This window comes from Arabidopsis lyrata (genome assembly GCF_000004255.2).
Source record: "Arabidopsis lyrata subsp. lyrata unplaced genomic scaffold ARALYscaffold_3, whole genome shotgun sequence".
Lineage (NCBI taxonomy): Eukaryota > Viridiplantae > Streptophyta > Magnoliopsida > Brassicales > Brassicaceae > Arabidopsis > Arabidopsis lyrata.
Genome location: NW_003302553.1, coordinates 2,533,850 through 2,560,694, shown reverse-complemented (window position 1 = coordinate 2,560,694; position 26,845 = coordinate 2,533,850). Strand labels below are relative to the sequence as shown.

General features: G+C 36.5%; 8 protein-coding genes across 15 annotated transcripts; 4 read left to right on the top strand and 4 right to left on the bottom strand.

Annotated features, from left to right (window-relative positions):
• Positions 1-107: 107 nt before the first annotated feature.
• LOC9320641 (tubby-like F-box protein 9) lies at positions 108-2,472 on the bottom strand. Its single transcript, XM_021031892.1, has 5 exons — positions 1,884-2,472; positions 1,482-1,569; positions 1,250-1,379; positions 830-1,006; positions 108-741 (listed from the first exon to the last, which is right to left on the bottom strand). Exons 1-5 carry the CDS (start codon positions 2,172-2,174, stop codon positions 279-281), a joined length of 1,149 nt encoding a protein of 382 aa, XP_020887551.1. The 5' UTR covers positions 2,175-2,472; the 3' UTR covers positions 108-278.
• Positions 2,473-4,399: 1,927 nt separating this feature from the next.
• LOC9318533 (sodium/hydrogen exchanger 3) lies at positions 4,400-8,061 on the top strand. Of its 3 annotated transcripts, none has more exons than XM_002884528.2 (14): positions 4,400-4,680; positions 5,034-5,237; positions 5,313-5,431; positions 5,514-5,611; positions 5,706-5,765; positions 5,851-5,897; positions 5,989-6,183; positions 6,259-6,305; positions 6,402-6,468; positions 6,553-6,653; positions 6,745-6,846; positions 6,932-7,133; positions 7,244-7,327; positions 7,458-8,061. In XM_002884528.2, exons 2-14 carry the CDS (start codon positions 5,064-5,066, stop codon positions 7,824-7,826), a joined length of 1,665 nt encoding a protein of 554 aa, XP_002884574.1. In that variant the 5' UTR covers positions 4,400-4,680; positions 5,034-5,063; the 3' UTR covers positions 7,827-8,061. The 3 variants fall into 3 exon arrangements, with proteins under 3 accessions (XP_002884574.1, XP_020887547.1, XP_020887548.1); XM_021031888.1 differs by having other exon boundaries at positions 4,979-5,237; XM_021031889.1 differs by having other exon boundaries at positions 4,958-5,237.
• A 687-nt stretch (positions 8,062-8,748) lies between these two features.
• Positions 8,749-9,763, bottom strand: LOC9320640 (classical arabinogalactan protein 27). Its single transcript, XM_002882419.2, has one exon. The coding sequence runs from the start codon at positions 9,657-9,659 to the stop codon at positions 9,285-9,287; it is 375 nt and encodes a 124-aa protein (XP_002882465.1). The 5' UTR covers positions 9,660-9,763; the 3' UTR covers positions 8,749-9,284.
• Positions 9,764-11,274: 1,511 nt separating this feature from the next.
• Positions 11,275-14,502, top strand: LOC9320639 (bifunctional 3-dehydroquinate dehydratase/shikimate dehydrogenase, chloroplastic). The gene is made up of 11 exons (XM_021031887.1): positions 11,275-11,613; positions 11,784-12,025; positions 12,125-12,230; positions 12,319-12,537; positions 12,633-12,979; positions 13,118-13,181; positions 13,299-13,407; positions 13,502-13,651; positions 13,762-13,910; positions 14,071-14,233; positions 14,319-14,502. The coding sequence occupies exons 1-11, from the start codon at positions 11,392-11,394 to the stop codon at positions 14,357-14,359; spliced, it is 1,812 nt and encodes a 603-aa protein (XP_020887546.1). The 5' UTR covers positions 11,275-11,391; the 3' UTR covers positions 14,360-14,502.
• A 121-nt stretch (positions 14,503-14,623) lies between these two features.
• LOC9318532 lies at positions 14,624-18,254 on the top strand. 3 transcript variants are annotated; one of them, XM_021031886.1, is made up of 2 exons: positions 14,624-14,825; positions 15,766-18,254. In XM_021031886.1, the coding sequence occupies exon 2, from the start codon at positions 15,845-15,847 to the stop codon at positions 17,858-17,860; it is 2,016 nt and encodes a 671-aa protein (XP_020887545.1). In that variant the 5' UTR covers positions 14,624-14,825; positions 15,766-15,844; the 3' UTR covers positions 17,861-18,254. The 3 variants fall into 3 exon arrangements, with proteins under 3 accessions (XP_020887545.1, XP_020887543.1, XP_020887544.1); XM_021031884.1 differs by lacking the exon at positions 14,624-14,825 and adding an exon at positions 15,177-15,249; XM_021031885.1 differs by lacking the exon at positions 14,624-14,825 and adding an exon at positions 15,182-15,249 and having other exon boundaries at positions 15,771-18,254.
• Positions 18,255-18,523: 269 nt separating this feature from the next.
• On the bottom strand, positions 18,524-21,491 carry LOC9318531. 2 transcript variants are annotated; one of them, XM_021031890.1, is made up of 8 exons: positions 21,275-21,491; positions 20,329-20,745; positions 20,133-20,238; positions 19,491-19,806; positions 19,345-19,417; positions 19,175-19,265; positions 19,011-19,090; positions 18,524-18,920 (listed from the first exon to the last, which is right to left on the bottom strand). In XM_021031890.1, exons 1-8 carry the CDS (start codon positions 21,350-21,352, stop codon positions 18,786-18,788), a joined length of 1,296 nt encoding a protein of 431 aa, XP_020887549.1. In that variant the 5' UTR covers positions 21,353-21,491; the 3' UTR covers positions 18,524-18,785. The 2 variants fall into 2 exon arrangements, with proteins under 2 accessions (XP_020887549.1, XP_020887550.1); XM_021031891.1 differs by having other exon boundaries at positions 20,329-20,733; positions 21,275-21,480.
• A 2,593-nt stretch (positions 21,492-24,084) lies between these two features.
• LOC9320638 (50S ribosomal protein L33) lies at positions 24,085-24,915 on the bottom strand. 2 transcript variants are annotated; one of them, XM_021033261.1, is made up of 2 exons: positions 24,840-24,915; positions 24,085-24,467 (listed from the first exon to the last, which is right to left on the bottom strand). In XM_021033261.1, exon 2 carries the CDS (start codon positions 24,454-24,456, stop codon positions 24,280-24,282), a length of 177 nt encoding a protein of 58 aa, XP_020888920.1. In that variant the 5' UTR covers positions 24,457-24,467; positions 24,840-24,915; the 3' UTR covers positions 24,085-24,279. The 2 variants fall into 2 exon arrangements, with proteins under 2 accessions (XP_020888920.1, XP_020888921.1); XM_021033262.1 differs by having other exon boundaries at positions 24,085-24,458; positions 24,840-24,887.
• A 59-nt stretch (positions 24,916-24,974) lies between these two features.
• Positions 24,975-26,380, top strand: LOC9320637 (NADH dehydrogenase [ubiquinone] 1 alpha subcomplex subunit 8-A). 2 transcript variants are annotated; one of them, XM_021033258.1, is made up of 3 exons: positions 24,975-25,098; positions 25,183-25,432; positions 26,067-26,380. In XM_021033258.1, the coding sequence occupies exons 2-3, from the start codon at positions 25,239-25,241 to the stop codon at positions 26,197-26,199; spliced, it is 327 nt and encodes a 108-aa protein (XP_020888917.1). In that variant the 5' UTR covers positions 24,975-25,098; positions 25,183-25,238; the 3' UTR covers positions 26,200-26,380. The 2 variants fall into 2 exon arrangements, with proteins under 2 accessions (XP_020888917.1, XP_020888918.1); XM_021033259.1 differs by having other exon boundaries at positions 25,032-25,111.
• The last annotated feature ends 465 nt before the right edge of the window (positions 26,381-26,845 follow it).

Sequence of the window (26,845 nt, the reverse complement as noted above, 5' to 3'; positions counted from 1 at the left end):
TATATAAAGAAAAACGAAAACCTTGCGCCTTCTTGTGAACTAAATCCTGTAGCAGAGTAAATTAATTTTGTTTGTAAATTTCAGAAAAGGAATGTACCCTTGGCCTATTTCTGGTAAGCTTCTTGGCATGAAAGACAAAAAAATACAACATATAGATTTGAATTGTCAGGAAGAATCCAGAGAAAGCTATTAACGTTCTTGAGATTTTGGACAAATATTTCACCATCTACAGACGACCACAACAAGTACATGGAGGTGATTTAAGGTTAGTCTCTTCATCATTCACATGCAATTCTGGTTTCAAAACTGCTCAGGCAGATCGCAAACGCTTGAAATGCAGAAATCGGATACCCATAATCCATGGTAAACATGTCCTTTCCAACTTTACCAAACTGAAGTATGATCCTCTCAGATGGCTGCCCTGTTTCACAGTCGCTGACTGCCACAAGCTGAAAGTTCTTAACAGAGGCCACTGTGACTCGACCATGGAAATTTAAGCACCAGCATCGTAGCTGCTCATGCCATCGTGGAGTCTTGTTGCTCAGCACCAATGGTGGGTCTCTCAGGTTGTTGCCTGAGTCGCTACAAGATGCACTATTGCTGCGCACCGGTTTTGAGTGAGACCTAAAGAACGGTGATGACTGAGTGGAAAAGGAGCGTATGGATGTTGAAGCTACTCCTTGGTACTCCACGACGCTCATAGGTATTGTGTCCATAGTGCAATGCATTCTTCTCGGTCCCCTGTTATTAATACCATCAAGAGATTGTTAAAATCAGAATGGTCAAAAGACTAGAAACATTATCTTTCTTGAATGTGAAAACTGTTTACCTAGAGCCTAAGACGTTTAACTCGTATGAAATATGTGCGATGGGGTAACTTCCCTGAGGAACTCTAGGAGAAACTTTGATGAAATTAGAAGAGCGGCTCTTCTGCATCTTCGCTGCTCCGGTCTGTGGCATCAGATTACCATCAAAGACCGTGAATTTTGTTCCGAGGAAGTTTGATCTTGCAAATAACAATAAGAGGTTTAATGAAATTATGTTTCGATTCAATACTTCACCATATCTCAATATATATAAATCTCATAATCTAATGCTCACAACATGACTATAACTCATAAAGCTAGAAACCAAGAACAATAACATTCAAGTAAAGTGTGCTAGATCATATCTGTAATGAATGTCAAAACAGATTAACCACTCAGTTTCCAAGTGTGTGCACATTCTTAAGGTAAATTTATATGCATACCTCATTCTCCCCAGATACGCGTTGTTTCTCTTGGAGATATCGTCTGAACGCAAAGAGATGATGTAATCAGTAAAAGTTGTGCGCTTCAGCTTAGAAGCAGCAAGAAGAAACTTCCCGTTATCCGTCAAAGCTGCCAGAAAATCAAACAAGAGACTTCTGTTAACAATTTCAGAACTCAGAAACAAGTAATCTCTTTCTTGATAAATCTGGAAGAAAAACAGAGATGGCTTACATGTAGTTAACCCGAGATAGAGATAATACGATTGAGTATTTCGATTACGTTTTATAAAGCATTGAACTAGAGAATCTCTTGGACCAGGCTGCATAGAATACATTCAAAACCACCAATCCTTCAGCTTACAAAGCCAAGAAACTGTTTGTTTATCTATCAATGATCAAAGAGACTAAAAGCTTTTGTTAAGCCAAAGAACACTTAAAACGTCAAATGAGATCATGTGGATCAATTCCTACACAGTACAAAATAAGAATCACAGTATAGTAGTCACTCTGCCATTGGGAGTAAACGCAAACGCCATTGCTGCTGAATTTCATATGTTATGGGATTAAATAAAGGAGCTAACTTTATGATTCAATTCTAGCACTTAATACTCAAAGATCAAATTTTACAGAGAACCTGCTTGAGGGAGCTAGGGAAAGTCAATTTAGAGGAGAATTGAGGAACAGCTACAATCTCCTTCGTGAGAATCCGCCAGCTACGACAAACGCCGGCGCAAGCCACCACGTTTCGCCGCGACGGCCAATCACCGCCGTCAACTGTCTCAACCCTAATCAGAATCTCTCTCAGCAGCTCCTCCGGGAGCTCCGACCAGCTGAAAGGGTCTGAACTATTAGCGGTTGAGGCGGCGTCGTGAACCACACGGTGTGGCCTAGACCGCATTTCCTGGATCAAACTTCGGATCGTCATGCGGTGAGATCTAAAGGGTTTAAGAGTTTATTGATGATGAAAACATGATCTGGGTTTGAGGAATTTTCACAGGAGAATTTATTTGGTGTGAAGAAGAAGAAGATAGGAGAAGTGGTGTTGTTGAGAGACGCGAAGAAGATTCGGACAATAATGGTGATTTTGAGGCGTTTTCTTTTTCTTCTTCTTCTAAACGCTTTTACCGCTTCTTAAAGAATTCGTATTTTGTCTTTAATTATTCTCTGATAGGATAAGGATGATACTTGAAAATAGAAATAAACGATGATAAAACCTGACGATTTTGGTAGGAGTTTGATAATATTAATTCACGTATTTTTCATATAAACTAAAGACTATATAAATCCTCTCTTTTTTCTCAAAAATCCATCTCATTCATTGCACGAATTTGTCAATAAAAATCAGAAAAATAGCTATACGTTTCGGTGAATAAATCTTGTTTGTTTCGCAGATAATGAATTACCAAAATATTTTAACCATTAATCACTAATTCAGAATTAAAAAATTGATGTGTAAAAGCTAAAATTTACTTTTGACCGGCCATAAAGTGGAAGTCATTAATGTGTCTTACACTATCATCATTCGTTACTTCTTCTACATACATTTGTAGAATTTCTCCTCGCTTTCTTAAGGAAACAAAACAGAGAAACAAAAACTAAAGAATCCAAGTAGCTAAACTATAGATCGTAGGTATAGATTCCAGATGCTTTTCTAAATAAACTTGGAAACTGTAACTATGATGCTGATATTCTTTTTCAAAAAAGAAAAAGAAATTATGATGCTGAAATGTTTCCAATTGTCAACATTTATTTATACATATATTATACTAGTATTACATATACACTGTATGTAACATATGTGGCGTCATAAAATTAAAGTAATTAGATAATAATGTAGATCGGAGACACGAAAAGCAGACCACGCGAGGCATTCAAAATGCCAAATTAAAGGGTCACATGTTTGACCCACTACTATAATTTAGTTGCTGTTAATGTTTCAATATCCATGGGATTGGTTCAATAACATTTGACCAACCACTTAAAGCCTCCCAATAGATTTGAAAACACTGTAGATTTTTATTTTTTTATGGACATGTTAACAACGTTCATAGAGATAGTAATACAATAAACTGAAAACGATAGCTTACCAAAAAAATCATAAAATTACATTGTTTTGTTTCGTCCATATTTTAGAACGGGCCTAAAATCTAATAATTTATACTAGTTCTGTTGCCGTGTACATGTTTTTCTACCCTTATCGGCATAATTGAACTTTTAGCCTTGAATTTTAAGTTTCTTGGCCTCCAAACAATTGAACTACCTATTTTTATTTTTCAAGATGGATTTTGATTTCTTATTTAATACAAATTTTGCATATCTAACAAAATAATGAAGATGAAAGGGAAATGTGAGAGGTTTTGAAGATGATAGGAATTTATACGATGAACAAAAAGATAAATCGAGACGTATAAGTATAATAATGATGAACCCTTAATCATGTTGACCCCCAAAATGGGTACACTAGAATTGGCTTTTGCCCTCTCTGTAAGTGCAAAGACAACAAAGAATAAGAACACAGAGAAAAAAAAAAAAAAACACCTGGGCGACTAGTATTATCTAATTATTCAATTACAAAAGCTATTTCCTTGTAATGATGAAGATGAATATGTATTCTTTTTACATCCAATATTTAATCAAGACCCAAACTTTCGTACAAAGATAAATTAGGACATTATAAAGAAAATAAGATTAATTAGTACATGTATATTACCAGGAAATTCTCTAATTAGTATTTTTTTTTTCACCAGAGATTCGTGGAAAACTTGTTAAAAATGACCAACTTATATTTTATCAAGTAAACGTCGAATGACATAAGAAATGCAACAACCCCATCACCATTAATATAATTCATATAACTATTTTGGGGTCAATTTATGAAACTGGTTATCATCATAAATGATTTAAAAGTAATTTGGTTTTGTTAAGGAAGTATTTGGCTATTATCATGTATCTCTACGGTGCCAAAAAAAGAATACAAACACTATTTTCACTTTATTCCTAAAAAGAGAATAATCCTAAGATTATTTACATTTGGTCACAAAGAAAAAAAAACAAAATCGTGTTCCCCTCTGTTGTTTTTGATATATCTTTTACACAACAACATGATAACCAATGAGCTAGTTCCACTCACGGTCGTAACAACGGTGTAACAAAATCATCTTGACCGTCCATTTGGAATAAAGTTCTTGAGATAGATAAATAGACGGTGGAGATTAGCTAACGTGAGATTTAAAAGCGTTGACCTCTCTCTCTTCCACTTGGCTTCTCTGCAAAAAAATCTTTATTTATATATTTACGCCATCTTTGGCGGTCTCTCTCGTCTTCTTCGTCTTCGATCGTCTCTTTGCTGTCCATTATACGAACTGTGATATCTCTCTCTACGACCAAATATAATCATTCGATCTTTCGAAACTCGTCATAACTCTTGCCAGGTATATATGTTTGAATGCTTTATTGAGTGTTTTTTTTCTTTTTCTTTTGTGGATGCTTTTAAGATCCATTTACTGTTCATGGAGGCGTGAAATTGATCTCTTGTTGATGAAGATAGATAAAATAGATGTTTAGTGATACAATTCTAAAGGATTTTTCAAATGTATTCGAAATTTTTAGTCAATTTATTGGAATTTTCCAGGGTTTTTGGAATGTCTTCTTTATTATTTTCTTTTTCTGAATATTTTTCGTGTTTTGAATTTTTCCTGGCGGCTAAAGAGGGAAACTATACCATTTTAGGTACTTTCAATCAGAAATCTAAATTCCACAAATCACGCGTCGTGTGTTTGTTTAGGAGATATATTCTTAGAGCAGAGATTCGGCGATGGTGATCGGATTAACCACAATGCTGGAGAAATCAGAGGCTCTTTTCGCTTCAGATCATGCATCGGTCGTCTCCATGAACTTATTCGTTGCTCTGCTTTGTGCTTGCATCGTGCTTGGTCACTTGCTCGAGGAGACTCGGTGGATGAACGAGTCAATCACTGCTCTTATCATCGTAATTAGCTTCTTCTTTCTTTTCCCCCAAAAACTTTGCTTAGAAACAATTCTAAACTTGAATATCGCAAAATAGGGTTCATGTACTGGGATTGTGATCTTGCTTATAAGTGGAGGCAAAAGCTCAAGGATTCTTGTGTTTAGTGAAGATCTCTTCTTCATTTATCTTCTTCCACCGATTATATTCAACGCAGGGTAAACTTTTTCTTATATAGAATTTCGTGAAAACCGGTTATCGAAAGTCAGAACATTACATTTTTTTTATTTTTTTTTTCAGATTTCAGGTTAAGAAGAAGCAATTTTTTCGCAACTTCATGACCATTATGTTATTTGGTGCTGTTGGTACTCTCATTTCATTTGTTATCATATCATTAGGTAAAAAAACGTCTCATTCAATTCCTAAATTTCTATCATCAGTCTCATATATTTTGGTGATATATATTTCCGGATTTGTTTTTGTTTTGGCTAGGTGCTAAACATTTTTTCAAGAAAATGAATATCGGTGATCTTACCATTTCGGATTATCTAGGTACCCTGAAACAAATAAAACCCAAAACTCTTTTCAAGTTCTTGTTCAGTAAGTGTCATACCGTTTAATCTGTTTTGATTTGTAGCCATTGGAGCAATATTCTCTGCTACAGACTCTGTTTGCACCTTGCAAGTAAGAATTTTCTTATGCAACGAACATTGACAAAATTGTATTCTACTACATTTGCTAATCAAGAATCAACTTGCACTCATTTTAAATTTAGGTGCTTAATCAAGACGAGACACCTCTCTTGTACAGTCTTGTCTTTGGAGAAGGTGTAGTGAACGATGCCACATCGGTTGTTCTCTTCAACGCGATACAGAGATTTGACCTCACACACATCAATTCAGCCATAGCTTTGGAGTTTGCTGGAAACTTCTTTTATCTCTTCATCTTAAGCACAGCACTTGGTGTTGCAGTAAGCTTCTTCTCTCTCTCTGCTCCTCAAATTCCAGGAATAAACCGGAAAAATTTCTCACTCGTTTTCTTTCAGGCTGGATTGCTCAGTGCTTTTGTTATCAAGAAGCTCTATATCGGAAGGTATATGCGTGTGTTTATCGATAGTTAAAAACGGGATTATACTCTTTGTTAGTTGTTTCTTTAATCTTTTTATTTATTTTATTTTTGTAACATCAGGCACTCTACTGATCGTGAAGTTGCACTTATGATGCTATTGGCTTACTTATCATATATGTTGGCAGAGGTACTAAGAAATTTTTTGAAACGTTTTGGTTACATTTTTACCAGCAGAAAATGAAAACATGATACCTTAATTTGCCCTTTGCAGCTGTTCCACTTGAGCTCTATCTTGACTGTGTTCTTCTGTGGTATTGTTATGTCTCACTACACATGGCACAATGTTACAGATAAATCAAAGGTCACTACAAAGTAAGTTTCTTTCTTCTCCCAATAATTAGAAAATAACTCTACTAATTTGTTGATTTAGATTGACTAAAACGTATATGTTTTCTTGGCGTAGACATACTTTTGCTGCATTGTCATTTCTAGCTGAGATTTTTATCTTCCTTTACGTTGGAATGGACGCTCTCGATATCGAGAAATGGGACGTTGTACGCAGCAGGTGATAATTGTAGTGTGATAAAACATCAATGAAAATACAATTTTACTGGTTTCGATTTCATGATCTTGTTTTAACACTTGGGCAGTCCTGGTCAGTCGATTGGTGTGAGTTCAATACTTCTCGGGCTTATTCTTGTGGGTCGCGCCGCCTTCGTGTTCCCACTTTCCTTCCTGTCCAATTTAACAAAGTCTTCACTGGATGAGAAAATAGATTGGAAAAAACAAGTAACCATTTGGTGGGCTGGTCTGATGCGTGGTGCAGTGTCAATGGCTCTTGCTTATAACCAGGTTTTGATCCGTGAACTACAAGAAACAAAGATAATAAATGATTATATATATAAACAATCTTTGGATTTTGATAACTTCTCACAAATCTTTTTCTCTCTGTTACATCATAGTTCACAACTTCAGGACACACCAAGGTTCTTGGAAACGCTATCATGATCACCAGCACCATCACTGTTGTTCTTTTCAGCACTGTGGTACGTTTTAACGCTTTGCTCAAACCGGTTTGTATCCTCGTGAAGTCAAATCGGGTTTAGCCCACCAAACACCAACGAGAAAATAAACCGATTCGGTTCCTTATCCTAATCTCTTACCTTTTATCTGTAGGTGTTTGGATTGCTAACCAAACCGTTAGTCAAACACTTGCAGCCTTCATCAAAACGATCTTCCACGACCGCGCTGCAGATCACCACAGGATCTTCTTTCCACGATCCGCTCCTCACAAACAATGAGCCGTTGCTCAGTACCCAAGGCCCGTCAGAATACAACATAGAACAGCCGGTTAGCTTTAGAATGTTCTGGAACTCTCCGTCCCGAGCCATTCATCATTACTGGAGGAAATTTGATAACGCAGTTATGCGTCGCATATTTGGCGGCCGAGGCGTTTCACCAGTAGTTCCAGGATCACCCATTGATACTAGTGTTCGGCAGTGGAGTGAAGAAGTTGAAAACAAGGAACAAAACGGCGAACCTTGATGACCATTATGACATATCTTTGACTTGTTAATCGCGTTTTTGCCTCCAGTTTTGGTATAATGGGTTTTTTTTAGATATATGGGAGCATTTTTGTATGTGAATTCTTTTTTGTCCGGTTTGATTTTTGGTTTGTGGTGTGATTTTGTAAAGCCGGTCCATTTTTTCCGTGGTTTGGGTTTTGGTTTCGTTGTAAAATTGTAATTGTCCATGTAAATAGAGACTGATACAGGGGTGACTTGTGAGAATGACTTGAGTACACGTCGATGCCGACGTTAGCGTCTGCGTTTGGAGATACGCGTTTGCGTTGGGGGACGTGAGCAGATTGTTTTCTTTGAAGTTTGTGTACACTATCTTGTACTACTTATACAAAACAAAGGGATACGAATCTTTCTAATGTTCACAATTTATTACTGGGGTTTGCTAGAAACTTGTTGACGATATATAAATCAATTGATATGTTATATATAATTAACTTTTGAGAAATCTAATCTTAATTTTATGCTTGCTCGTTAATTTTATCATGTTCCCACTTCCCACTATATAAGGACAAAGTGAGTGGGTATCAATCAACCTTATAGTAAGATATAACAACATGTCACGCATAAAACCCTATGATGTGAAAACAAAGAAACGTCCTTTATATATTTCTTTTCACCTATATATAAATTTAATATTGAGACTTTGAAATTCCAGAACCTATATAAAGTGTGGGACAAGAAAAGAAGGCACCTTTTTTTGTTTTTGCTTTTAGCCGTGAGGCAGCATATGCAGTAACTCACATGCATGCGCCTCTACCTTATGGCATTTTAGGAATTATGCAATAATGCACTATACTTAAACACGTTAATTCACAAAATAATACATTCCTTCAATTCATAAACACGTCTCAATATTGAGACCAAATAATAATAAGAAACTCGTGTTTTACATAAACTTATGTTGAAATTGATTAGTAGTCTATAACTCAAGTGTTATTTGCATATAAACGTACATTACAACTATAAACGTTTGATATATACTACTAAAAACAGTATATTGTAAAGCATATGCCACTTTAATTGAAACGTGATTTCAACTTTTTTTAAAGGTTCTTTAGCTAGCGAAGAAAAAATAAAGGTAAGTGTATAGTAAACTGACAAATGAAGTAAAAGTACGAAAAGTAGAAGTCCTCAAAGTGTATTGAATCACTTAAGGGTAGGTTAGATATTTTATCCAGAGTTCCTAAGTTAATTATGCATCAATTATGTGATTCTGACGTAATATATTACTTGCGTAATTCATCTTAACCAATCTAACATTGTAACAAAATATTAAATGAAGAACAAAAAAATACAAATAGTAAATTAAAAAGATTGAAAATGAAATGTTTTAAACTAAAACTAAATTGGTTTATTCGAGATACGAAATTAGTTTTTGCTCATGAAAATAATGACGTACGTGGTCTAAAATATGAATGACCTATATAGGTGAAACGGCAAGAAGCCGGAGCGAGAAACAAGAGACGGCGGCGACGACAAAGTAGACGAAAACTCCGGGAGCTTGAGAAGACAGAGTAGCAAGAGATGAAGCCGGAGGAGAAGCGGAGGGAGCGAAGGCGGGATCAGGATCTGCAAAAACGTCGTCGTTTTCTGGTTTGGGAAGTGTTGAAGAAGAAGGGATGGTTTGAGTACTGGAGGAGACGGCGGGTGAAGGGAGGAGAGGAGCGATCTCCGGCGAGATCTGTTCTTCAAAGGGAGAGATTGTTGGGGAAGATGAGATTGTGTTTGTCGTCGGCGAAGAGAGAGAAAGTGAGGAGAGAAAGATGAAGGTGATGAGTGTTAGCAATGAAGCCATCTTTTTGGTTACTGTAATGATGATCAAATCAAAGGTTGAATTTTTTTTTTTTTCCCTCTACTGATCAAAGAGCGTTTTGTGTTGTAATGATACTGTCTCTATAAAAGAAACTTTTAGCTCTAATAGTAAAAATATTATAATTATTTAAATGAAATTTGTCTCACCTTTTCTAAAAAGTTATTATTATTTTTAATTGAAAGGATGTGTTCGGTGGAAAGGAAATGTTTTTTTATTGAAAACTTGAAATCTTGAAAAGGCCGTAGATCGAGTTTTCCTTTTTGTTGTTGTTTATTTTACTTTTAAATAGAATCATATCTCAATATTCAGTTTCGAATAAATGCTTTACATAATTTCGAAATGCAAAAAAAAAAAAAACGAAATGCAAATGAAATAGGCGATTTCTTAAGAATTTTGAATTTGTTTGAGACTCGGTAATAGAATAAGAACACCAACTTTCTTTTGTTATACTTATATGTGTCATCCTTGATAAGATCACAGGGGATTCATTTAAGGGAGAATTGCGAAACAAAAATCTAACTAAACCAAATTATAAATCGTTTTTCTAAGTACGAGTGAGTGAATTTGTTGTTGGATGTTCAAAGGAAAAAAAAAATGACACTTTATATTTTGTTGTCTTTTGTACTAAAGTTTGTTGGCGAGTTAAAAAAGGCTTTGTGGTGTGGGAATTTTCTTTGCGGTTGCTGGTTTTCATGATATATCTTTTTGAATGTGAGTTTGCTTAAAGGTTTTGTTTACTTTTTATATAGTGGTTTGATCAAACTTTTCGAAAATACTAAGACTGAACCTGAATCCAATCAAATTTTAAGAGAGAAAAAATGACCCAAATTTAAATTTGCGAGGACTACAGTTATATATGACTAAAACAGAATTTGTATCGAAATCATAAACCAACATATCAAATGGTTTCACTATGACTACTAATCATCAAAAAGTCGAAAAACCGAACCAAAGTACATATAAAGACTCTGAATCGTTAATTTACGAAAAGGTCTTTGTAAATCAAGAATGCAAGTTAGTGGAACCTCATGGACCCAAGGAAAAGCAGTCTACTGGTGTTAATGCATATGATCATTGTTGTGATAGAGTGTAGTCTAAGCTTTTATTTCTGATTTGAATTGTTTTCTTTAGTTTAAGATTTACTAACGCAGTCAATTCTATCAGGTTTCCGACCATAGTTAATATTTTTCTCAGAACTATGAATTATCCAAACAATCGATTACATATAATTTAGAAAATGTGATGCAATTGAAGCTGACTAAACATGCTTCATATGGGCCTAAAAAACGCAGCCCACTAGTGTAGTGCTAAACGAACTGAGTTTTCTATCCCAACAACGGCAAGAAATTACTATTTGTTTGACTTTTTTTTTTTTTTTTTTTTTTTTGACATTGCACACACTATTTTTTTTTGTGACATTTGATCTGATATATAATTCTAAACTTCTGGTTTACAAAAAAAAAAAATAATAATTCTAAACTTCTGATTACAGATTTCGAATTTCATCTTGAAGTTTTTTTTATCAAAAAGAAATAAATTATTGAAGAAATAAATTTCGTTTATGTCAATTAGAAAATGAAAAAAAAAAAAAATTGCGCCTAATGTCCAAAGCCACCTACCACTTTTTTTAGCATATAAAAACGTTAAAAATTACCAAAATTTAGAAATGTAATCAATTTTGCAAAAGTGTGAGAAAAAGCCGCAAAGGGTCTCAATGGCAGCTTCTTCAACTAATGCTCGTCTCACCAACCCTCCTCACGTACTATCCAAACCACGACTCTCACCAACCTCCGTCGTGAATCTCCGTTTTCCAGCCGCCGATTTCCCTATCCGCTTATCTGCCGGTTCTTCGTCCCCGCAACTAAGGAGTGTGCCGTTTCCGGTGGTATTTTCCGATCGAAGCCGTCGGCGAACCATGGAACATAGCAATGTCTATGTTAGTGAATCTTCCTTTAATTTGGCATTTGTTTGTTCTGAATTTTGGATAAAGACTTTGATGTTTCGTGTACGACATTGGTTTAGCTATTTAGAATCAATCTTCAGAATTTTTGTTCAGTTCTGACTAGTAGTTGGATTGTGGATTTTTATCCTGGTTGGTGATCTCAGGTGGCTTCAAATTCAACGGATATGGAGATCGGAAGTCAAGATATTGTGAAGAATCCGAGCTTGATCTGTGCTCCAGTGATGGCGGATTCAATCGACAAGATGGTGATTGAAACGTTTAAAGCCCATGAATTGGGTGCAGACTTGGTTGAAATTCGATTAGATTGGCTTAAGGATTTCAACCCTATTGAGGATCTCAAAACCATTATTAAGAAATCTCCTCTGCCCACTCTCTTCACCTACAGGTTTGGTGTTCAAGCTTGCCTTCAATTACTAGTTACGAGCTACTTCTTGTGTGCTGCGGTATGAGTAATGTTATTGTTTGTTTGCTGTCTTCTCTCTAGACCAAAATGGGAAGGTGGTCAATATGAAGGTGATGAAAACGAAAGACAGGATGTGCTTCGTCTGGCCATGGAGTTGGGAGCTGATTACGTTGATGTTGAACTTCAGGTGACCATCGTAATAAATGAAGAGTTTTGGTATTCAGAAGGTCTTTTGATGCTAATTAGTTTCTCCTACTTCATATTTGTATGTTAAGGTTGCAAGTGACTTCATCAAATCTATTGACGGAAAGAAGCCTGAAAGTTTCAGAGTAATTGTTTCATCGCACAACTATCAGAATACTCCTTCTGTTGAGGATCTTAATGACCTTGTTGCAAGAATACAACAGACTGGAGCCGACATAGTGAAGATTGCTACTACTGCTGTGGACATTGCAGATGTTGCTCGCATGTTCCATATAACCTCAAGTGCTCAAGTAAGTGCGTACTACATGAAGTTGAATCTATTGTTTCCTGATCTCTGATTGTGATTTCATCTTGTCATTGTCTGAACTTTTCACTCAAATTTCAGGGTCCCACAATTGGACTTGTGATGGGCGAGCGAGGTCTAATGTCTCGGATTCTTTGTTCGAAATTTGGTGGTTATTTGACCTTCGGCACCTTAGATTCTAGTAAAGTTTCTGCGCCAGGTCAACCAACGATCAAGGATCTGTTAGATCTTTACAACTTTAGAAGAATTGGTCCTGACACAAAGGTGTATGGAATTATTGGCAAGCCTGTTAGTCACAGCAAATCACCTATTGTTCACAATCAAGCTTTCAAATCAGTTGATTTTAAGGGAGTATATGTCCACCTATTAGTTGATAATCTTGCAAGCTTTCTTCAAGCATACTCATCCTCTGATTTCGCTGGATTCAGGTATGCTATCACGCTGACAAACATGTTTTTCTCCAGAGTAATGAACAGAATCGTCCAGATTTTACTTGTTTACGAGTTAAGGTTCACTGCGCATAGAAGAATTTTTGGGTGAATGATGTAAATCTGTTTTACTTGCAGCTGTACAATTCCTCACAAAGAAGCTGCATTGCAATGTTGTGATGAGGTTGATCCATTGGCAAAGGTATGATTTGCTGATGAACAGCACATAATATTGATAGTAACCCCAATCACTGACACTATAACATAGAATAAATCGCCATCATTCGTCACCCTGAATGTTTACTTCAATATCATACAGTCTATAGGAGCTGTGAACACTATACTAAGGAGAAAAAGCGACGGAAAGTTGTTGGGTTATAACACAGATTGTATTGGTTCCATATCTGCTATTGAGGATGGCCTACGAAGTAAGTTCTATGTTCACAGCTTTCATCCGTTTTTGCTCCTTGTGGAGAAGTTTCGGATATGTCACAGAGCCTTTTCCTTTGCTTCTTTTTTCAGGATCAGGTGATCCAAGCAGTGGACCTTCTTCTTCTTCGCCATTAGCCGGTAAAACAGTGGTGGTTATTGGTGCTGGTGGAGCTGGCAAGGCACTTGCTTATGGTGCAAAAGAAAAGGGGGCCAAAGTTGTAATTGCTAATAGAACTTACGGTAAAATTCATGCCCTAAAGTTGGTACTCTTCATCTCTGTTTGGTTGCCATGTCGGCGGTAGTAACTGACGATATGATTTGTTTTGTTCCTGATGTTGTGTTTCGAAAAGAACGAGCACTAGAACTCGCAGAAGCAATCGGAGGGAGAGCGTTATCTCTCACAGATTTAGATAACTTTCACCCAGAAGATGGCATGGTTTTGGCCAACACCACATCTATGGGTATGCAACCAAATGTTGACGAGACTCCAATTTCTAAGGTAAGCTCTATTTGTAACAACTCTTCCTAGGTAATGAAGGCACTGTTCTATCGTTTTCTGTTATTGAAAAAGAAAAGCCTGCTTATTGCAAGCAAACTTGGTTGAAATTTTAAAATCTATAAGACAAATTAGTAAGCTATCTTGTCTTTGTTTCCCCCAGCATGCATTGAAGCACTACGCACTGGTCTTTGATGCGGTCTACACTCCGAGAATCACCCGACTGTTGAGGGAAGCAGAAGAAAGTGGAGCCATAACTGTGTCAGGCTCAGAGATGTTTGTCAGGCAAGCTTATGAGCAGTTTGAGATTTTCACCGGTTTACCCGGTAAGTGAGACTTATACCAAACAAAACCCATGTTCCATTAAAATTGAAACAAAAGAAGCTGACTTAATGTTCCGTTGTTGTGCAGCTCCAAAGGAACTCTACTGGCAAATAATGTCAAAGTACTGAGACATAGCTTAAGTGTGTGTGTGTGTGTGTATGTCCTACTTCCATGAAAAGTCAGATTCAATAAAGCTGATTCTCTCTCTTTGTATTTATATAGTATATACAAAAACTATTAAGCCTTAAGTTTATTCATTCGATTTTATGAATCTATATGAACAACACCAACTTTGAATTGGTAAAACTTGATTTGATAACACTCAAAATTGATATTTTGGAAAACTGGTATTTATTTTTTCTTTCCCGGTTTTTGTCTGAGAAACAAACAACAGAAAACGCTTCGGATTTCGAGATTTTAATATCGCATGATCGAATTGTTTCCCGCCAAAGAAAAGTTGGCAAATAGAGGAATTACAATTTAACCCGCGAAATTGAAAATGGATTACAAAAGGTAGTCTTCTTGGTTCAGGTTCTATTTTCTTTTCTCGGGAGCTCACATTTCTCTCCACCGCCTCCTCGTCTTCTCACCAAAGTAAGCCTGCCTCTCTGTTTATGGAGTATTTTTTTTCTTTCTTTCTTTCGGTTTCGTTATTGATTGATTCGAAATCTCAACCAACAAAGAATAGATCTGATTCTCACCGTAGCGTTTATTGCTCTCTCTCACATGGGCTTCGATTCTTTGTTCTTCACTTTCAATTTGCAAATTTTCAGATTTTGTTTTCGTTTAGACTAAAATTGAAGGGTTGTTATGCAATTACTTTAAAATACGTCATCTTTTCTAATCAACCCCAAAGTTAATCAAATTTACTTAAAAGCCTAAAAAAAAAAAAAGAGTTAGATGGCTTTTAAGTTTCACATCACAGACGTCGTGAACTTTATATAGTCACATCACAGACGTCGTGAACTTTATATAGTCGGACTCCTTGTCTCTCCGCCGTTCGGGTTAATTCCCTCCGGTGAGTTTCTCTAATTTCTCTCACTCTCCATTGAGTTACCTCCAAATTCATTATTCGTCAGATCGTATAAAGCTTTTAAATTTAAATTAGAGAATCCTCCTCCTCCTCCTCTGTTTCATCCGCTCCACGATTCTCCGCCGGAATTCTTTTCGAATTTTGATTCTCCGATGAGTTCTTGAACTGATTTGTTTTGTTGGGCTCCTTAATTTCTGTTTTCATTCTCCTTTGCTTTAATTACATCTGACTTAAATGGTATTTGCAGAGGACGTAGACACATTTCTAGGGTTTTTGGGTTTCGAGAAATTTTCAATTTTTGTTTTTGTTTTCTCAATCCTGGAATGTCACGAAAGGTTATACCTTTTAACCTGGGTATGTGGTTTTTTTCTATAATTCTACATGTAGACTACATGTATACAAGTGGTATCATATTTTGCCTTAGCAATTATCTACAGTTTTGAGTTTGTAGCACAGTCATCTAATTGACAGAAGTTTTATGTCTTTTTGTTGCTGGATCAGAGCAGAGGTGGGATTGGACAAGGTCATTTATACTACTTTCTCGGGTTGGGGTTTCTATGATACTTGTGCTGGATTGATAATGAGTATCAACAGAGATGAGGCTCTTAGAGCCAAAGATCTAGCGGAGGGTTTGATGAAAAAGACTGACTTTACTGCTGCTCGTAAGCTTGCATTGAAGGCTCAAAAAATGGATTCCAGCCTGGAGAACATATCTCGTATGATAATGGTGTGTGATGTTCACTGTGCTGCAACAGAGAAGCTGTTCGGAACTGAGATGGATTGGTACGGTATACTTCAGGTTGAGCAGATCGCTAATGATATTCTCATCAAGAAACAGTACAAGAGGCTTGCGCTTCTTCTCCACCCTGATAAAAATAAGCTTCCGGGTGCTGAAGCTGCTTTTAAATTGATTGGTGAAGCCCAGAGGATTCTTTTGGACAAAGAGAAAAGGATGCTTCATGACATTAAACGCAAAAGTTTGAGAATGCCTGCACCTGCACCGCCATATAAAACCCAACAGATGCCGAATTATCACACACAACCTGTTTTTCGGGCAAGCGTCAGTACGAGGAACATCTTCACTGAATTGAGACCTGAAAACAGGCATCCTTTCCAGAAAGCTCAAGCCCAACCAGCTGCTTTCAGTCACCCTACAACCTTTTGGACCACTTGTCCATTCTGCCAGACGAGGTATGAATATCAACGGGCACATGTCAACAAGGAAGTCACTTGTCGCCCTTGTATTAAATGGTTCACTGCTTTTGAAGAACCTTTGCAGAGTGCACCACCGGCGAAAGGGCCATGTCAGACTACTTATTCCTTCCCACAACAGAGCAAATTTTCAGACCAAAGGGCTTGCAGTGAACCACACAAGCGTTCAGAGAATCTTCCTACTGTCTCCTCTAGCAAGGCGAGTTTCCCTATGCCGGGTTCTACTGCAAAAATCAATGGGAAGAGGAAGAGAAAGAATATGGTTGAATGTAGTGAAAGCAGCTCTGACAGTGAAAGTAGCAGTGAGTCAGAAGATGTGACTATGGCAGCACAAGATTTGGGGGCCAATGGAGGAGAGCAACCTCGGAGGTCAGTCCGTAGCAAGCAGAAGGTTTCCTATAATGAGAATTTGAGCGATGATGATGTAGACTTAGTCAACCACAATGGGAAAGGGTCCGGAAAAAACATAGATACTGAAAGGGAAGAAGAGACAAAGGAGGAAAAGCAGAAAAATGAGGATCATAGCTCTACTGAAAGCGTAGACATGAAGGGGAAGATAAAAGTTGACCAGGTGGTAACCCCTTCTGGTGCGAGTGATTCAGAGGAAGATTTAAGTTCAGGGAGTGCAGAAAAACCAAATTTGATCAACTATGATGATCCTGATTTCAACGAGTTCGATAAGTTGAGGGAAAAAAGCTGTTTTCAAGCTGGCCAGATCTGGGCTGTGTATGATGAAGAAGAGGGGATGCCTAGATTTTATGCTCTCATAAGAAAAGTGACAACTCCGGATTTCATGCTTAAGTACGTATGGTTAGAGGTAGATCAAGATCAAGAGAATGAAACACCAAAGTTGCCCGTCTCTGTTGGTAAGTTTAAAGTTGGGAATATGGAGGAGACGAATGAGTGTTCCATTTTCTCTCGTTTGGTCTACAGCACAACAAGAATCAGGGGTCGCAAGTTTACGGTATTCCCAAAGAAAGGAGAAACATGGGCCCTTTTCAAGAACTGGGACATCAACAGCTCCGCTGACTCAGTTTCTCCTATTAAGTACGAGTATGAATTTGTTGAGATCCTGTCTGATCATGCAGAGGGAGCCACGGTGTCAGTTGGGTTCTTGTCTAAAGTGAAAGGCTTTAATTGTGTTTTCTGTCCGATGCCGAAGGATGAGTCAGACACTTGTGAGATTCCACCTCATGAATTCTGTAGATTCTCACATAGCATTCCGTCATTCAGATTAACAGGAACAGAAGGAAGAGGCGTAACCAAGGGTTGGTATGAGCTTGACCCAGCTGCTTTACCAGTCTCCGTCTCTCAAAATCTATCAGGAGATGAAGCAGCTCAAGACCGAGACCATCAATGTCCACCTTCAGGATTTGCCTCTTGATATTATCTCAGTCAGAGGCTCTGTTGTGTCCATGACTTGCTCAAATCAAAGTTCTTGGAGCTCGTTTATTTTGTTCAAGCGTACAGGTTTACAGACAAGAGAAACCAAAGCTCCTCAGAGGCTTCGTTAAGCTCGATCCCTCTCTGTTGTCTTGTGACATACTCGAGTCATGATACTGGTTGGATTTTTTTTTGTTATATGTCTTCTAGCTCTTGCGTTTCTTTTCTTTTTAGGTTCACTCAGACTTGAAACTTAACCAGTATTTGTCTCAATACTTCATTGTTGCTAGAGTAAGAAACTGTTGAATGAAGTGGTGAAAACCCTTTTTGGCCATGTTGTGCTTGTACCATCCATTTTTCACTTGTAAAATAGCATGAGTGTCGATTTCTGTTTAGGCTCAGGTCACTAAAGTAAGAAATGGACTTCTTGGTGTTTTTGCGACATACATGAAAGTGTGTATCTAATTCTAATTTAGTTATTCTTTATGATCAAACATGAGGGCATTTGGTCTAGTGGTATGATTCTCGCTTTGGGTGCGAGAGGTCCCGAGTTCGATTCTCGGAATGCCCCATTTTAACTGACTTTATCTTGTTTTTAATTTCCAATCTCACCCAGTAACACCAAGTGCAACTGCCGTTGTAAAAGTGTGTAAAACCTATGTAGTTGATGAAAACAAAACGGAAAGTAGATTACATACATTACTACACAATGTCTTCTCTTCTCTTTCACAAATCATCATCGTGCTCGGGAAAAAACACGTGAAGTAGGGATACAAATAGAAACTTCAGTAACATGTTCGAAGAAAAGTGTGTACATATTTACATTTTACAGGTAACTGCTGGATCTGATGAATCTCTTCACTAACAACTTCTTCTTCCATAATACAAACTCAAAGGAAGAACAGAGAAACCAAGGAAAACAGATTTCATACAGGACTTGAATTTTCTGCAATGCGTACACGCCAAGCGAAATAATGAAGGTACAACGAGTTTAGGCACACGGCTATCCCAAAACCAAGAATCCCTGCAAAAAGTATAGAATAGGTCGCCGATAGTCTAACCTGAAATAGAGAGTTTGGGAAAATATATTGATTTCCATTTATCAGTAATGAAATGGGGAAACCCAACAAGTGAGAGAGTATCGCTCTTACTGTAGCATATAATATATGAACCAACATGCCCACAAGCGCAAACTCGAGTGCTGCGTATGTCCATATGTATTCTCTGATAGCTGCAGAGTCAGATTTTAGCGCAAAAAGTTTTAAAATTTTGTTGATAATCAAAGGAAAGAGATAGACTAAGTGGTTTTGTGTACCGAGGACAATGGCAAAAATGGATGCTAAGAGGCCTAACGTAAGTGAAAATGGCGCCGCGATGTAAATAGCTTGCTTGTTCAAGTCACGAATCTACAAAAAAAAAACACATTTGTCAATGCCTTTTGCAACAAAGTATCAATCAAAACACATATTTTGTATCAGTGGCTACCAGTAATTGCTCGAGGAAGAAGAAGTAGCAGACTGTGCTGATTAGAACTAGCACCACAAACTCTTGCCAAGCACTGCACCAAACCATTCAGTGATTAGTTGTTTTATTTCCACAAATGGTGAAAGAAAGCAGAATTTTGAAATTACCTTACGGTTTGTGACGGCATATTTGGTTGACTGCGATCACGTCTGTTGTTTGGTTGATTACTTGTGGGCACACGAACCAATGTAACTGGTAAGTTCTTTACTTCTTGTCTACAGACGTCACAGGTTCTTGTTCCCTTTGTACTAAACCATTTCATGGCACACGCTTCATGAACAAGTCTGAGATCACCTTTGCAGCTGCACTCCATTTTCAAAGTATTGCCCTCTTCGCACACATCCAGACAGATCCTGCACACGGCTTCTTCTTCGGGAATTTCTTCATCAGTTTCTTCAGGAGGAACGGAAGAGATTTGATATGCTAAAGAAGGAGGAACCAGCAAACACAAGAGAGAAAGGAAACACAGATCACAAATCAGTATGCTACATGAAACAAATTCTAATTGCATTCAATTCTCAAAAAATATAAAAGTGTTGAAATCAACCATATGAATATGCAAATCCTTAATAGAAGTTGATATTCCCTACACTAAAAAGTAAAAACACTGCACATGAACCTCAAGTCTTCGCACAAGTCTGTATCTTTTGATTCAAGAAGAACTAACATAGCATGCTCCAGTGACTGCCTAAACTAAACTTTGAAACGATAACAAGGGAAAAACTTTGATACTAACATGTATGATGTACCTGCACTTGTTTCACTGGAAACACGGGCTTTGTGGTTGTCAAAAGATATGGATCGCACAATCACTTTGTTTCTTCCGGGCATGGACAAGGACCTTGGATAATCTTTCTGCAACAAAATAAAATCTTTACTTCTATATTTATTTGCAGCTATATATTGAGCAAGGAAGGAGTATATTGTAAGATAGCGATAACTCACATTACGCGGCTCACCAGGCACCCCAGCTGAAACTTGTGTAGATACAACCGGAGACAATTTTGCAGCATGTCTATTAGGAAGCGATAAGCATCTTTTCCAATAAGGCGAAGCTGTGGAACCAGCAGCATTAGGCTTTTTAGCGGTTTCCATGAGACCGGGAGATAGTAGGGAGCTTCTCTCGCTTTCGGGTTGAGAAATAACTTTCTTTTTCAAGCTTAAATTGCGCAAGATTCCTCTTGGTGAGGATGTACTGCCACTTTTGAATGAACTAGTGGACTTCAATGAACTCTTTGGGTTACGACCGTTACCGAATGGAATTGGTCTGAGAGGTATTTGTATTGAAAGATCCAAGTGGGTTTCGATAGATTGAGAGCTCGGCACATCTTCAGTAGATTTTTCTTTTACCTGATGATCAACCTATAAGTAATACATGTTGAAGTTGAGGCCAAAAAAGGAAAAAATGCTTAAACCATTTAAAGGACAAATCCAGCTTTATATTTGCTAAGCTAATCCTTGAGAGGAAAACATAATTCTATGTATAAATAAAACAATCCCAAGTGGCTTAGTTTGTTCTCTTAATAAAAAAAAAAGCACATAATAAAATGAAAAGCAGAGTCTATGGCTACTAAGTGATTCAGGTTTGATCAAAATCCAGATTATATATGAACAAAGGAAGAGAAAAGAGCCAAAAGATAACGTATATCAATATAAAGGCCTAGACTTTCACAGGTAATTTCATGGATAATCAAACCTTATATCAATTATTGAAAAGAAGAAAAAACCCAGATTCTTCAGATACCCATGTTGTAATTTAGAGATTAGACACAGGTAATTAATTAATCAGGAAAAGATTTCATATTTACCTGGTAATCTATCAACAAACCCAGAAAGAAAAAGCGAATTAGGAGGAGACAAAAAGGTCAGATTTTGGAATTTATGAATGTACCTGAGAAGAAGAAGAAGAAGAATCTCCCACGATTATAGCAATTTCCGGTTGTTGAGCTGCCGAATCTTGCATCTTCATCTAACCAAATCAAACCAGATTATAATATAAAACTATGTATCAATATGAAATCAAATCCGCTCGACAAAAATTCTGAGAGAGAAAGAAGCAAATCTATAATACAAGTATGCAGAAATAATTGTGGTTTCTTTTTTTTAATCATTAAGTTTAAGCTGACTCCACGACTGACAATGACATTGTTACTTTTTTTATCCACTTATTTAAATAAAATACGTACGTTGTCACTCCACTCATTTATTATTAGTTATTACTCTTCTTTACTTTGTCTTCATTCATTTATTTAATAATGTTCTTTGATTTCCCATAATCCAATTTATTTGTATAAAAATCGACAAAGAAAAATTCGAATCATATTCTTGTCGTTGATTCTCGACGATCATGTGATGACGATGAAAATTCAACGTTACGAGTTTCGACCCCTCATGTTCTTGTCGCGATTGCCGTCACTTTCTTGGAAATTAATCATTCTTCTCCCTTAGTTCTTACGCATTGAATTAAGTTTTTTTCCCTACGTGATTTTGGTAATTTTTATGTATTAAGTTTTACCACAAAAAAAAAAAAAAAGGATTTTATAGGAAGTGCACCTTTCTTAAAATACCTAAAAGCAAGAAGAAAAGCTACTTTGAAAGGGAAAAACACTTTTAAATTTAAGTTGATGAACTTTGTAAGCGGCTTTATATACTTAACAAATACACGATGATCTTCAAATAATCGCGTCTTTAATTCCTGACCAGAATTTTTCGTAACTACTCTTATCTACCACGTAATATACCACCAGGGTGCTATAACTATACCATTCCAAAGAAAATCACATTGTAGTTTGGTGGGTTGTGTAGATATAGTATATTATCTGGTAATCATATATGAAGTGATAAGAGTATATATTTTAAGTTCATGATATGTTAATTAGGTGGTTTGTGTTTACTCATATTCAAACATGCATATGTTATTATTTAAGAGTAACATTTGTTACCAAATTTTTTGGCAAACCCTATAGAATCTCAGAAACAAAATTATAAGTTTCACTTAATCAAAATTTTGATTCCGCAATATTGAACCACTTTTATATAGGACAAATTTTATAAATCAACAACATCCTGATCTTTTACATATAACATCAATTTATGTTTTTTATATGAAAATTTCATAGCCGTTTGTTTCAGTAGCGCGTACTCTAACGATTTTAATATATCTTATATATGTTTTTACGTGTTTATAATAACAAACACGACTAAAGGCAGTGAAATGTGATGCACATCTCCCAAAAGAGTTTGTCTTGATAGTCATCAGCATCGTAGTAGAATCCACAAGATGTTCAGGAGAACTTATAGCTCATATTGGATATGTTACTTTTGCAACATGTAATGTAAGACGTAACAAGACATGTATATCCCCATCATTATCTTGATATATGTTTTAGCATCTATGGACACACCAGAAACAAATATTTAATTATTTTTAGACGAGGATCAGCGCTAACATAATGTATACATGATATTAACTAGGTCTAGAACAATATATATCATGATAACACTTGTTATTTTTGGAGATGCTAAGGAGTAAGTAAGGAACAGAAATTAATTAAACAAATGTATGAAAACTCAGATATAAAATGTCATTAAGTTGCATGAGTGAAAAAGCCATTATATTTAACCAAGGTAGAAGATGGATCAAACTGATAGTTGAAAGTCGATTCTTGATGTAACAAAAAGTTAAATTAGCAATTACTAAATTAGTCATTTTAATTCTTGTATCAATTATTGCACGTTTCCTATGAAATACAAGGGTATGTTAAATTCTAATCTAGTGGTGGTGACTTCACGGGTTCTTCCATTTGGTTGAATCGATTTTTTTTTTTTTCATATTTCTGATCAAAACAAACTTTTAAGATAATAATAAATTCCCTTTTTGAACAACAAAAAAAAAAAAAGATAATAAAAAAAAAGTTCTTATTGGTGTTTTCTCTTCTTCTATAAATTCATGATCTTAAACTAGTTAATTCAATATTACTATTGGACATTTGAACTCTCGTGTTATCGCTAAAGCAAAAGATATTGGTAATTTATGACTTTACTTATACCATCAAACCTTAGTGTTTAGTCATTATACACTCAAATTAATGTGTTAGACAAGTAAATTAGTTCAACCATACAATTGACTGTTTTGAATGAATCTTTGTTAGTATGGTGGAATTCGTAGGAGGGAACATTCGTGTCATACTCCTATCACTATCAATTACCAAACACAATGGGAAAGTAGACACTGGTCAAAGTATCATATTTCAAAAACATCATTATATAACTACCAACCCAAGAGAAGTGTGTGTTCATTGAATCTTCTTAAATGGAATAAAAATTCGATTTGATATCCAAGATTTGGCTTACTCATCTCAACTCAAAGTCATGCTTTACATAAATATGGTGGGTCGATTAGGAACAAGGCCGGTTATGGATTTAGGCTATCTAAGTAGAGCCACATTTTAGCTTTCCTTGAAAAGACCAAACAATTGAGATGGTTAAGTATTAGGCTTCGTCAAAATTTGTGGAAAAAGACAGATCTCCAATTGTTAGGCTTTTGTTTGGTTCTTCTTTTAGGCAAACCATAAGAGTGATTGAATCAGCTCACCGGGAAAGGAAATCCTAGGATCTATCGTGCTCTGTACATATTGCTTGTTGATGATCCATCAAGTTTGTGATCAGTTGCAAGAATCTAGATTAGATTGAACACATGAGTGATTCAAGACCGGTGTCGAGATTGATCACAGTACAATCAAACTGCACTTAAGTGTTTGAGAATCCTACAAACAAGTTTCGATAGAACACTAAATTGAAAAGTTATTTGATACTTGATTGATGAAGGTAACTTTTATTACATAATGAAATAAGTTTGATCCCACATAACAGGCAAAAGCAAGCTTTTATGTTTCATCACTTCATTTTCTGCTCTGTAAAGAGGACATGGCGATTAACTCGAGGATCGTACTTACGGAACTCGAGCTTCTCAAGAAGTCCCTTAGTACTCTTCCTCTTGACATAGAAGAATCCAGTTCCAGCTGCTGAGACTAGACGGATGAACATGAACGTCTTCTTCCTCTTGTCACCCATATCTTTTATCACTTCAAAACACACAAGTACGAGAATGCCGTCACATTACAATTGTTTTCATTACAGAGATTGCATTTGATGAAACAGAGGGAACAAAACGTATAAAGGTTCCATTTTTAAAAGCTATAATTCGTTTAGAAGTGGATTTGTTTCTAAATCATATGCGACAATGACTTTTCTTTGAAATCTGTAAATCTAGAGATTAGAAAATGAAGCGGAAAACAGATCTAAAACCTATAATCCAGCAACGAAATCTCAGTTCCAACACTAATTAAAATAAGACGAACACGATTAAAGCTAAGAACCCTTTTAAAGAAATGATAAATGAGCTCGAAACAGATCGAGATTAGTCAGAATCGAAGAAGCTAGAATGATTAGCGTACCTGTAAAATCGAATTCGACGGAGTCCGAAAATTGGTTTCGCCGACGAAGATGACTGGGTGATAAACCCTATAACGAGAAATTGGGTTTTGAATTAAACCAAATGGGCTTTTAATTTGAGCCCAATATCAGCCCATCAGAGAGACATCTTCAAAACGCAGCGTTTAGTTGACGAGAGCCAATTTGCTTTTGTTGTTGTTCTTCATCGCTTTAGAGTTGTCCTCTCAGTGGAGAAGAAGACTCGAGTCATCTGCAGAAGAAGTTATTAGATAATGTTTACAATTTTTCATTCAGATTTCGTAACTTATTTTCTCAAATTTCTTATGGATTCAATTGATTTTTCAGATTCGCGATCGGATAGGATCATATAAGATTTAGGGATTTGGAAAAAATCTTGAGCTATGGAGGCGAATGCGGCGGTGGACGGAACGGGGAATCCGATCCCTACGTCGGCGGTTTTAACAGCTTCGGCGAAGCATATAGGAATCAGGTGTATGCCGGAAAACATGGCGTTCCTGAAATGCAAGAAGAATGATCCTAATCCAGAGAAATGCCTCGAGAAAGGACGTGACGTCACTCGCTGTGTTCTTGGCCTGTACGTTTCTACTACCTCATTCTCGTTTCTATTTCTCTACAAGTTCTTAATTTAGCTTATCTTAGCCGTATAATAATTTTTGGGCTTCTTCTGTTAAAACTTGATGAAGATTGTGGATAACGCCACATTGTAGATTTAGAGATTCTGATCATATAGTTTAAGAAATGAAGAATCTGTAGACTTGTTTTCATGTGGATTACAGTGTTTTTTAAAGTCCATGAACGTAATAAACTAAAGCTGTGCATATTTTTGGCAATGAGATTTCGAATTGGAACTCCGAAAGTTCATCGAGTTATGAAACATTTCTAGAATTTGACTAGTCTTTGTACATTATGGATCGTGATCAAATATTTGGCCTAGTTCAAAGTTATTCATGGCACACTTGTGTTTGTAGGATCCATTGTTTCCGTAGATTAAAACTGAACCCAAAAAGCCTTCAAAACTAGCCATATGTTTAATATCTAGGAAGTAGTTGTTTGACTCTTGTGTAGTAAGTGATATAGTGATCGACATCTTGAGAATTCACTAACTTTGCGGAAGATGATGCATTGTTCATAACAATCTGAAGTTGAGTAGTTTGCAGTTGTTGACTAGTTTGTTCTAAAAACTGGTGAAATGATTGATATTTTTGCAGGCTCAAGGATCTTCACCAGAGATGCCCCAAGGAGATGGATGCTTACGTTGGATGCATGTATTACTACACCAACGAGTTTGATTTGTGTCGGAAAGAGCAAGAAGTCTTCGAGAAAGCGTGCCCGTTGAAATGAGACTTTAAGTTTATCTGCTCCTAATAAGCAAATGTTCATTCTGAGTCTTGAGCTTTACCCTAATCACTGCTTATTTTCCTTTCCTGGTAATGGAAGACCATTAAATCATGTCATATTGTCATGTTTCTTAATTATCTTAAAACATGACCAAGTTAAGTTGGCTAAGAGATATCCTTAGTTACGAAGAGTGTCCAATTCTCCCGAGAAACGATATTGGTTACTTACTTGAGCAATTGACTCTCAAGTACACAGCTTGGTAAAAGCACTTAACATTGGTTTTTTAAAACCCAAATTGAAGCTAAAATAAATCTACCATCATTTTTATCGAGAAAGCGTAACAATTTTGCGATATTAAAAAGGAAAATCCAACGAATGAAACGGGTTTTGTCTAATTTTAATCAAATCATTTTTTTTTCTTTTCGGAATGAATTTAAACTATTTTTCCTGACATAAGCGAAATCAAGTATTAGTTTAGTTGTACGAGAAACACAACTTTTCAAAGGATTTGGACTGTCGAATATGGCATGCTTTTGACCTGGTAAAGAGATCATACGATCTCACGCAATCCGTTTGGTCTTTTACTGGACAACGTCTTCGTTGGAAGAATATGTTATGCATGTCATGCAGACGTCTCTTCGTGGAATCC

Bases quoted from the DNA above. Each gene is read 5' to 3' on its own strand.
- LOC9320641 (XM_021031892.1), bottom strand. From the start codon at position 2,174: ATGACGATCCGAAGTTTGATCCAGGAAATGCGGTCTAGGCCACACCGT. The intron at 1,380-1,481 runs GTAAGCCATCTC...ATTTTCTGGCAG, and splicing joins CTATCTCGGGTTAACTACAT to CTTTGACGGATAACGGGAAG. The intron at 1,007-1,249 runs GTATGCATATAA...GTTATTTGCAAG, and splicing joins GCGTATCTGGGGAGAATGAG to ATCAAACTTCCTCGGAACAA.
- LOC9318533 (XM_002884528.2), top strand. From the start codon at position 5,064: ATGGTGATCGGATTAACCACAATGCTGGAGAAATCAGAGGCTCTTTTC. The intron at 5,898-5,988 runs GTAAGAATTTTC...TTTTAAATTTAG, and splicing joins ACTCTGTTTGCACCTTGCAA to GTGCTTAATCAAGACGAGAC. The intron at 6,469-6,552 runs GTACTAAGAAAT...TGCCCTTTGCAG, and splicing joins TATCATATATGTTGGCAGAG to CTGTTCCACTTGAGCTCTAT.
- LOC9320640 (XM_002882419.2), bottom strand. From the start codon at position 9,659: ATGGCTTCATTGCTAACACTCATCACCTTCATCTTTCTCTCCTCACTT.
- LOC9320639 (XM_021031887.1), top strand. From the start codon at position 11,392: ATGGCAGCTTCTTCAACTAATGCTCGTCTCACCAACCCTCCTCACGTA. The intron at 12,026-12,124 runs GTTTGGTGTTCA...TCTTCTCTCTAG, and splicing joins CCCACTCTCTTCACCTACAG to ACCAAAATGGGAAGGTGGTC. The intron at 12,538-12,632 runs GTAAGTGCGTAC...CTCAAATTTCAG, and splicing joins ATATAACCTCAAGTGCTCAA to GGTCCCACAATTGGACTTGT.
- LOC9318532 (XM_021031886.1), top strand. From the start codon at position 15,845: ATGAGTATCAACAGAGATGAGGCTCTTAGAGCCAAAGATCTAGCGGAG.
- LOC9318531 (XM_021031890.1), bottom strand. From the start codon at position 21,352: ATGAAGATGCAAGATTCGGCAGCTCAACAACCGGAAATTGCTATAATC. The intron at 19,807-20,132 runs GTACATCATACA...CTCCTTCTTTAG, and splicing joins TTCCAGTGAAACAAGTGCAG to CATATCAAATCTCTTCCGTT. The intron at 18,921-19,010 runs GTAAGAGCGATA...TCTCTATTTCAG, and splicing joins TTCATATATTATATGCTACA to GTTAGACTATCGGCGACCTA.
- LOC9320638 (XM_021033261.1), bottom strand. From the start codon at position 24,456: ATGGGTGACAAGAGGAAGAAGACGTTCATGTTCATCCGTCTAGTCTCA.
- LOC9320637 (XM_021033258.1), top strand. From the start codon at position 25,239: ATGGAGGCGAATGCGGCGGTGGACGGAACGGGGAATCCGATCCCTACG. The intron at 25,433-26,066 runs GTACGTTTCTAC...ATATTTTTGCAG, and splicing joins ACTCGCTGTGTTCTTGGCCT to GCTCAAGGATCTTCACCAGA.